Source organism: Notothenia coriiceps, unplaced genomic scaffold (assembly GCF_000735185.1).
Source record: "Notothenia coriiceps isolate Sejong01 unplaced genomic scaffold, NC01 NC01_scaffold00000339, whole genome shotgun sequence".
In the NCBI taxonomy this organism is placed as follows: Eukaryota; Metazoa; Chordata; class Actinopteri; order Perciformes; family Nototheniidae; genus Notothenia; species Notothenia coriiceps.
In genome coordinates, this window is record NW_011333040.1 from 22787982 (window position 1) to 22798318 (window position 10337).

Below are 10337 nucleotides of genomic sequence, written 5' to 3' on the forward strand. Positions count from 1 at the left end.
TGTAGCTCCCAAAATGATTGCTGGTGTGTTTGTCTCAGAACTGTAGTTCACTTACCTCGAAAAAACTATTTGTTTCTCTGAATCGAAGGTTAAAAACACAAAAGCATTGTATCACAATTTTAACCGAATCAATATTGTGTATCTACGGGATACGACACACCGATGTTTTTTAGTGCGATTAGTTAATGCAGATATCACTGTTACATCATCTTGACCAGATCGAGGGAGGAATATATCCCGGTTTTTATTATGAAAACATTGACCGGAAAACCTGTTTTCCACCCCACGCTAACTTTACATGGAAGCCATCACACATTCATCCCTGGCGCCACCCAGACCAATCATCTTTCCCTCACACTCCACCTATCAAACTATAGATCCTATTCGACTGGACGTGATTCCTAATAGTACAATATACATTTCATCCGCCAGAAATCGAAATCAAAAAAGCTTTTAATGGCAAACTATTCACAAATTTAGGCTTTTCCAGAGAGAGATTATTCTATCTTGTGAATAAACGTCCCTCCGGAGCGTTTGCAATGAACGGGCCGGGAGCATGTTGTTTCTTACACGACCACTAGAGCACCTCTAGTGGTCGTGTAAGAAACAACATACACTTTAAAACGTGTCTCTGGGTCGTAATAAGGGCATGAACAATCGGCCTATATGGTCGTTTTTCGTAGGAGGACAGGCTGCTTTAATTGTTTGAGTTTTTATTTGATGAAAAAAGCAATCATAAAAATCAACGAGGATAATATGCAATGGCAAGAAATAAGGTAAATTCACATTCATTTCCTGATAAATCTCACTAATGCTCAAGTATTCTTCATAATCAATACAATACACCTGGTCACAAAGGAAGCTTTCCCTAATGGAGAGCACTTGTTCATGATCATGTCTAGTACCTGAACTCTATTGACATTCTGATTACTGATTCTGATCTTAAAATGTCTAAAGGTGCTGTGAAAGCGTTTGTGCCCATATGTTACCCTGAAAAAGATAATGCAGGATTAGTAGAAACCTAAAAGCAGAGAATAAAGAGCAAATTTGCATCGGTTTTATTCAATAATTATACTAAACCAATTCTTATAGATCTGAATGTATCTCAGGGAGTTATTGTGTCCTCTCTAAAGGCTAACATCTGCATCGCTCATAAGAAAACATGCCGATGAGTAGCAACGTTTACCATGTTCATCATCTTAGTTTGGCATGTTAGCCTTTTTACATTTGTTGATTGCACGTAACACGGAAAATCTCATTTTTGTAGGTATTTAGTCATCATTGAAATGTTGACTGATCGTGTCGCTAGAGAAAAGGTCCAGAAATCACCATCCTCTGGACATCACAAAAGCCTGCACGAAATGTAATTGCAATCTAAATAGTGAGATGTTATAGTCTGATTTAAATGGGTGGATGAACCTAACAACAGACCAACATCTTAATTTTCTCATGAGACATGCAGCTACAAAACAAATTACACTGGCTGAACTATTTAAAAAATGTTTCTCCCATTGTACTCGAAAAGGTCCATGCTTTAAACAAGTTGCCCTCCAACCCACACTTGCATGACAGCATCTGTGTTCTCAAATGTTAATTTTACTGAAAAGGATAAATAAGCATATTGTTGCAAAGGTCCCCAACTTCTCCTACTTAATTAATCTGTAACATCTTCCTCCTTGTGTTGATCATAACATAGCTTAGAATCAGAATCAGAATATACCTTTATTACAAAGAGCAGTTCCCTTTAGTCCCTAAACCCCTGTTTACTGGGATTTGAATACAATGGAAATGCTTCTTGTTATTTTGTCTTATCTAACTGATGTGTTGAATAAGGTGGATGCTCACACACTGAGATCGATCATGTTGCAATGTGCATATGTCATCAGTTCACATCAAGTGACCCTAGAAATTGAATATAGAGTGAAGCATTCACCGGCGAGCAACCCATGACTTCAACAGTTATCACTGGTTGTTTAATTAGTCACCTAGACAACCGTTTAGCAGGCTTTATCAATTCCTTTGTGTGTCGCTGTGTGTGTGTCTTCCAAGGCCGAATTTACCATATACATTGGGGGAAACACATCCCCCCCAATATTCAGATACGCTCAAAATGTCACCCCCCCCCCAATACATAGAACTGATATACATTTAAAAAAAAAAAAAAATTGCTATTCTATCACTTTTTAATTTGTTTAATTGTTGGTCCCCCCCAATGTTGACTCCATGGTTACGGCCTTGGTGTCTTCCTCTAGATTCTTGAGTGAGTGATTCAGTCCAAGGAGCCTATGTCAAACGTGTCCTCCTACTCATTTGGTGGGAATGTTTGTCTTTGTTTCCGGTCTGTTGGTTCAGTGTATTCTTCACGCAGGCTGTTTGTAAATTGCTGTGGCCTTGGAGACAGCCACACAGCCTCACAGCCTCACTCCTCTCATTTCCTCGGACCCCTGCTCTCCTGCTCAGTGTGAGCGGCACACTGTGCAGTTCTCGTAAAAATAGAGTGCACAGCGCATCCCAGCCAGTCCTCCTCCTCGCTCTCTGATTCTCACATCAGGATGGATCTACCCTCCTAGCAGTGCACAAGTCTACTCAGACAGTTTGCAAGTTGGGCTCTCATTTAGGAGTGAAGCAGGCGCTGAAACTAACGTCTCTTCTCCCGCTGAAAATATTTCCTTCACCTCTGCGCATCAACTTGGCTTTAACATGATGGCAGTAAACGGGATACGATCGCGCCTTTTGCTCCTGCTCTGCTTTATGTCCACGGCAGCGGGCAATATGTTTGCATACACCGAGGAGCCCTCCGAGAGAGTGGGGAAGGGAGACGGGTATTGTAGTCGGATATTACGGGCTCAGAGCAATCGGAAGGAGGGCAACAATGAGTTTCGCCTCCGCGTTGAGGGAGACCCGGAGACCTATCATCCAGGGAGCACATACAGAGGTTGGTGTTTATCCGCCAGATTTACGCACACTGCGTTGCGACTGTGTGCTCATTGTGAGAGAAACACTAGTCCAAGGACAGTCGGCTATGCAAACTTAATATAAGTTTCCTCAGTCTACTTTTGATGCGACGTTAGTGTATGTGCTCTGTAAAGTAAACTATGTGGTCAGTAAAGAGATGATCCTGCATCCCAACAAGGATGAATTTAAGCTGTAAAGGAAAAAACAAAGCTGACAGCCATGAGTAAATAGTACGACTTAAAAGCTCTTTTATTATAACAAATTAAAAGGTTGTGGAGCTAAATCCCTCTGCGAACCCTTCAATACTTTTTCCAATTCTCTTTCATGGTTAAATTCATTTTCTAAAAGCCAGCAGTCCCTAATTTCATAGCTTTTGTTCAAATTGGAAGTTATTGGGAGCTATTAATGGGCATGTGCCATCTGCTGTGTGAATCTCAAAGGCTCATGCTGTTTTGGTCTCGACAATATGTTGCTCTGCAGTTAGTCCATTCTTTTCTGATTTCATCATAAATAGATTCATCATCCAAAGCCAATAACTGGGTGTTTTTTTTGCAATCACCATATACTTGAAGTGAGTGGTTTTGAAGTGTAAAAGTCTTATCTCGAGATACTAATACATTGGCTAATTTATTTCCCCCAATTGTAAATGGACATTCTTTTATGTTCTGCTGGATTGCATAAAAAACACCATCTCGATCTACCTCCTCAAAAACTAGAAAAATGTTTGATCGTTGACAAAGACATTATTACAATTATATCAGAATATTTTGACATTTATTCAACTCAGTATTCGTTCTTAATTCAACACCTCTCAGACAGATGGATAATTAAACCCACATTAGTCTTGTGCTAGCAGAGGGATTGTTTTCTCATTATTCTTTCCATCGACTAATGCTTGCTGTCACTCTTGTTTGATTCCATCCAGTGACTGTGATGGCATCCAGCCCCTCTTACTTTAGAGGCTTCACCCTTATTGCCCTAAGAGAGGGTACAGAGGGAGACAATGACTCGGACTACATTGGAAATTTCCAGGTAAGATTGCAACTCACATGACCAATGTTAAAATCTGAAAAGAACTCCAATTTTTATTTTACTCTATTATTAGTGCAGGTACATTGGATACATTGACCTATCCTAGTCTGCCTGACCTGTATTTAAAGCAAGGTACTTAAATGTTAATCCTTCATACCATCATTCCTTTTGATTCCAGCACAAGCACTGTTCATGGCGTATGAAAAGAGAGAAAAAAAAATAGACAGATCTTACTGTAGATTGGGGGATGGGGGTCTTGACAGATTTTCTTCGCACAGCCCTCCTGTCTTCACAGTAAAAGTGTGATTATTCTCACCTCTCTAATAGGCACTGTATATCATATGAAAAGATCATGCTCTCCGCTCAGTTCCAGGTAGCTTTGCTCTTCAGGTTATACACTTGGTTGGTACATTGGGAGGAGTGTGCCCACAAGCAGGCATACGGTTCATTCATGTAGGAAGTGTACAATTTATGTAGTCAAGAGGCTAATAACAATTTTACACTGACAGGCCAAGCTGGAGTATTGTAAGCAGGGAAAAAACTAAGTGAGGGCAAGAGTGCGAAAAAGAGAGAGAGAAGGCAAGATAGCTGGTGCTGCACGTGTGAAGCGGACAAATATGTGAGGCCTTTGTAATTATAATGCAATGTTAGGAGTTGAGTGTTAGAGAGAAGGACATAATTGATTGATGGGGTTAAGTAAGGATAATCATGTAATACAAATATAAACTCAAGACATTATTTTATTTCTAGATGGTACAATGTCTTATAGGTATTATTATTCTATACTGTACATACAGCATCATGTACTGTAATGGTCATCTATGCTATATATATGCATTCAAAGTGTATTACTACAGTATGAGTATCATAGTCATAACATCACATTCATAACTTTGGAATTTGTTCCACTTTTTTGTTCTTCCTGCCAGTATTTATTTAACCAGATCTAAGCTGCTGTTTAAGAATCTCAAAGATCTTAGACTTCTCAAGATGATATCCTGTTTTCAAAGAACTGAGGAACTGGTTTTAGCTTGAGTTTAGTTTAGAACAGTAAAACCAGTAAACCATGGTGATACCACTGTGTAGTTACAAAATAATAATTAAGCCACACATAAAGTTTAAAGCCCAATTACGAGTCCTGCCAAAAACTTGAGATCATATTTCTTCTAATGGCAGACCTTTTAAAGAGCCATTTTTTAAAGTTTTTTTTTTGTTGCCTACCACATAAAACCCTATTATTTTATTAAACATGTACAATTCACTGCAGTTGCTCAAAGCATCCCTCAGGCTTCTCTGATCCCTGCTGCTGTTGCACTCTCTGTGAACTTAAGCCCTGACTATGGTCACATTACATTACACTTCATTAACTGAAGTGCAATAAAGCATAAAGATACAAACTAAGGACAACAAGAAAAATGTGCAGATATACAGTATATACGCTTCAAATAAGCCAAACCATTGTAAGTGCTGTTGCATTAGTTAAAAATGGGCTAAAGTGAAACAAGGGAAACAGGTGGGAATTCGGTTTGCGACGGAAGATAAGCAGACTTTTTGCTGTCCTGATATCAATGGGTAGATCATTTAAAAAAAATTGAGCCAGGATAGCAAACAGGCGTGTCTCTGTTGAGTGGTACCTGGGTCCAAATTGCAGTGAGTGAGTAGCAAGCCGATTGGCTGATGCAGAGCGAAGTGCACTGGCTACAGTGTAAGGTTTAACTATGTCCTGGATGTAGGAAGGATCCCTTCACAGCTTACTAGGCCAGAGTCAGCGTCTTGAAGTGGATTCTTGCCGCCACTGGCAGCCAGTGAAGGGAGTGGAGAAGCCTGTTAGTGTTGACATAAAACAGGAATATTTTGTTGTTGTTGTCCTGCCATCACCCAGCGCCAATACCGGCAATTTCTTTTCCTCTTTTATTTGCCCTTGCAATTGATTTCATGCTGTTGTTATTTAGTGTCAGCCTTGAGCGTGCTCCTTAGCCCTTTGGCGGAGTGTGGCGCGTGTGACAGGGTGATAAACCTCAGCAGTAAAAGACGAGAAGCACTATATCATTTAGTCACGTTCAGTAACTTTGCGTTCCACACGTATATGAGACAGACTGAGGGTGTGTTCCAATACAAATACTATTTAGTATGTATGCTGTTGCATTTTGCACTACGCTTTCCAGCATGTTTTTCTGGCTGCTCTAACATTTTTGCTCTGTGGAGTTATAAGCAAGAGGATTAAAGTTCAAGGTTCAATGTTTTGAGAAATTACTATTTCCCAATAACCCTGCATGGGAACATTAAGTATTTTGTCAGGACGGCTTCAGTACATACTAAAAGTAAATAGAAAAATGATGCTATTTGGAAAGCAGCATGAGTGTGCAAAGAGAATAATAGATAGATGTGTGACCATCATACAGTCTATGGTGAACATAGTCTTTAGATGTTAGCATCAAAAGTAAACAGAATATACATGTCATTACTGGCGCCCGCCTTTGATTAGACATCTGCTAGGTTTTTAGAAGCTGACGGTCTCTTTCACGGCTGCATCAGATGATCTCCTGTTTTGTTACAAGCACCATGTGACAGCGCAGTAAAAATAAACTGCTGTCCAAATAGATATCCCTGTTAGTCTTTTATGTTCTTTGTATTTTATGAAAAAGTACACACACACACAGAGGCACACACAGTAATCTGAAAGAGCCCTGGGTGGGCCGGCCTCCAGGCATTGAGAGAAAATAAAGAAAAAAAGAAGCTGCAACAGAAAACGTCAGGGTTTATTTAACATACAGCTCATTTGAAATCTGTTGGTGTGCCCCATCTCAGCCGTCTCAGGACAGCTCCCGACTTGATGAAAAGCACTTTTATTGAGCTTTCTGGGAAGGTCAGTTGCCACTGTGTGTGTGTGTATGTGTTTGTTGGCAAGAGCGTAACCAGAGGGCAATGCTGGCACAGTCTGATGAGACATTACATCTCAGCAGGGTAAGATTATAGAACAAGAAAAGGCTAATGTGGCTATGTGAGGGGGGAAATTGGTGCCACTCTGGGTGCAACATATGACATAACCGTAGACAAACACAGAACTGAGGTTATTAGTGCACCACCTTTACATAATTTTTCCACAAGGATAATCTGATATGAGGGCAACAGAGATGTTTTTCTTGTGTCCTCTTTGCTAACTGTTCCGTTTAATTTACTCAAAGCTATTTCCCATTTATCTTATTGTTATTATTAGGGTCGGACCAGCAGCTAATGTCGAGCCAATCGCTTATGCTCATGCACAAATTCATGCAATACCCAGAGACAAAACATTTTTGCACATATTTTCCTCATTTCCCTACACTCACTATCCTTCTATTGATACCAGATTTGGACATTTGGAATCAGACACGTAAAAGAAGAAATGGGTCTTAGGTACGTTTAGATTTTTTGAGTTCTTTTTTCACTTTTGCAGATGGTGTTTTATACATTCCCTTGAGACTTCTCTGGTTTTAACATGTGTTGAAGTCCAGTCAGACCACCCCAGGATGCCTGTTAGAAACCATGGGAACATGGAGGGGGGGTTGTATAATCCTTCAGACCAAGCGAGGCTGCATACGCATGCACTGCACGCGTACACACACAGACACAGACACAGACACACACAGCCCCAAGCTCCCCTCCTAACTCTGTCTCTTCCTCTCTTCCTCTCTCTCTCTCTCTCTCTCTCTCTCTCACACACACACACACACACACACACACACACACACACACACACACACACACACACACACACACACACACACACACACACACACACACACACACACACACACACACACACACACACACACACACACACACACACACACACACACACACACACACACACACACACACACACACACACACACACACACAATCCACTTTAGGAATGAACTCATTCATAACATGGCATGACAAAGGAAATTCTCTGCTGACAGCTTTATGGAGTGAGAAAGTCTGCGTCTTTGCTGCCCTGATGTCACTTCCTATCAAACTGATCCTTGGTCTCTGGGCAATGAACATTAGCTCACTGGCTGCGCTCCCCCATGCTACCCGCTCTACTAATTTCCTGTCCAGTTAAAATCAATGAGATGCTCAGTATCTCAGATGTGCACCTGAGTAGAGAGGGCAGCATGTATTTGGACCCTTCAGTTTGACCCTAAATAGACTAGGGACTATTTTGAATGTTGCTCACAGGGATAGGGTCATGATTGGGCGTCCAGACGTTGACTTCCTGATCAATCTGAGTATTCATTCAATTAAATGTACTATAATTCACAAGGAAAGTCGATTCAGTGTCAAGACCTGCGGCCATAGAATCATATGATATGAAAAGTGGAAGTAGTCTCATCCATTCACTCGACTGGATTCATTACTGTGCTGTTTGGTCTCAATTGCCTTAACCATTTTATTTTATACTGGAAGGTCTGAAGGAGCTTGTGTCCTTGTCTCCAACACGCTGAAAATGACAGATTATTACCAAGACAGGAAAAAGAAAAATTAAAATCTCCTATCTCTCCTTTTCTGATACAAAGGTTCCAAACTTTTTTTTGGCTTGTGACCCCTTAACATCTACTTATATTTACAGAATTGAAAAAACAATTTAGAAATTATTTATCTAATATATCATATTCCAATCACTTGTATATAGACTCTTATTGCACTATTTCACTATTTTACTATTTTTCTTTTTGTATTTACTTGTGCTATTTTTTCAGTTTTTCAGTTTTTATTGTGTTACACTGTTGGAAGAGCCTGGGACCTAAGATTTTCATCGTCATAACTACACTGTAGCTATGTACGTATGACTAATAAAAGCCTTGAACCGAGATGGATATGATTGTGAGTTTAACAGCTTTTTCATTTTTAACAGATTGAAAAAGCATCCAGTATGTCACAGTGATGATTGAATAATAATAAACATATTTAATCTGGCAGAAGGTTTTTTGCTTCTCTTCTTTTCTGTTAATCCTATCTCAGTTTAATTTTGTGACCAATTGGTGGACAATTAACTTCAGGATGCTCTAACACAGGGATGGGCAAATGGCGGCCCTCAGATTAATCTATAAACAACGTAACTAACTAACCCTAACCCTTTTTCTTTTTTTTAACTTGTAGTACTGATACCGTCCACTAGACTCCTAGTTACGTCGTGAGCTGCGTATACGATTTCCAATACCGCAAAATAATCTGTGACGCGTTTGTGTATATAGAGAGGCGAAGTCCGGCCCTTCTACTTCCGCCCCATGGGACCTTATTTCGGAAAAGTTATGTATTGAAGTCAATGGGGAGAGAAAGATTATCTTTAGATCCCGTTTGAATTGTGCCACGAATTACATATGATGTTTGTCAATCTTAAAAAATCATTTCCATGTTAAAAAAGTCACAGTTTGTCGTAAAACTGTTGAAATATAAGACTATGAAAAATACGCGACTCTGGACTACTACTACTTCAGTGTTGGCGGCAGTTCCTCATGTTTGTCTAGAAGTCTTCTCATCAAGGCTCTATAAATAGAGAATTACAGCAGATATGTAACATTTAATGCAGCCGAACCGTGTATTACAATGCCGTTATGTGATGACCTCCAAAGAGAAAAGCAAGCACACTCGGAATAAAGTGTTTTCGGTCTGTTTCCGGTATTTGTTTATGACAATGTGATGTGATATGTGACATGTGAGACTGGAATTGCACAGGGGAAAATAACGTATCTATGGCACCATTTTAGATGCGGATTTTGTTAAAACTAATACGTTTGCGCTGTGGACCAACACTATACATTGACGGGGAAGGGGGTAGCAATAAAGATAACACCATTAAACAGTTACACAACATAACAGAAATAATATCGATAGCAGCGTCCCTAGCAACCACCTTGGTAACAATGAAAACGTTGTATAGACACAATTTCCTGAAGTAATCTTCGTAATAACTAGCAAACTAAAGATCATGTACATCCACTGCACACATAATCTGAAATAACAACTCATATTTCTCGCATCAAATGATTTGATGCGAGAAATATGAGTTGTTATTTCAGATTATGTGTGCAGTGGATGTACATGATCTTTAGTTTGCTAGTTATTACGAAGATTACTTCAGGAAANTGGGCATGTTGAGAGCTGTGCATACCCACAAGGGGAGTTAGTCGGTTCCGTAAGAGCCAGCATGCGGGACCGGCTTTACATGGTTTTGGTGAGTAACACGAGTGTAATGTGTAACGTTAATGACATCACTTACTCTGGGATTTGTAGTCTTTCTAGTTGCGTATTTTTCACAGTCTTATATTTCAACAGTTTTACGACAAACTGTGACCTTTTTAACATGGAAATGATTTTTTAAGATT

The 10337-nt window shown here is 39.8% G+C and overlaps 1 protein-coding gene across 1 annotated transcript in view; it reads left to right on the forward strand.

Annotated features, from left to right (window-relative positions):
* Window positions 1–2425: 2425 nt before the first annotated feature.
* The window catches only part of LOC104952442 (spondin-1-like), a 24815-nt gene continuing 16903 nt past the window's right edge, over window positions 2426–10337 (forward strand). Inside the window, exons 1-2 of the mRNA XM_010779267.1 lie at window positions 2426–2935; window positions 3881–3987. Of these exons, the coding sequence (XP_010777569.1) occupies window positions 2701–2935; window positions 3881–3987 (342 nt within the window). The 5' untranslated portion in view covers window positions 2426–2700. The remainder of the gene's footprint in view (window positions 2936–3880; window positions 3988–10337) is intronic.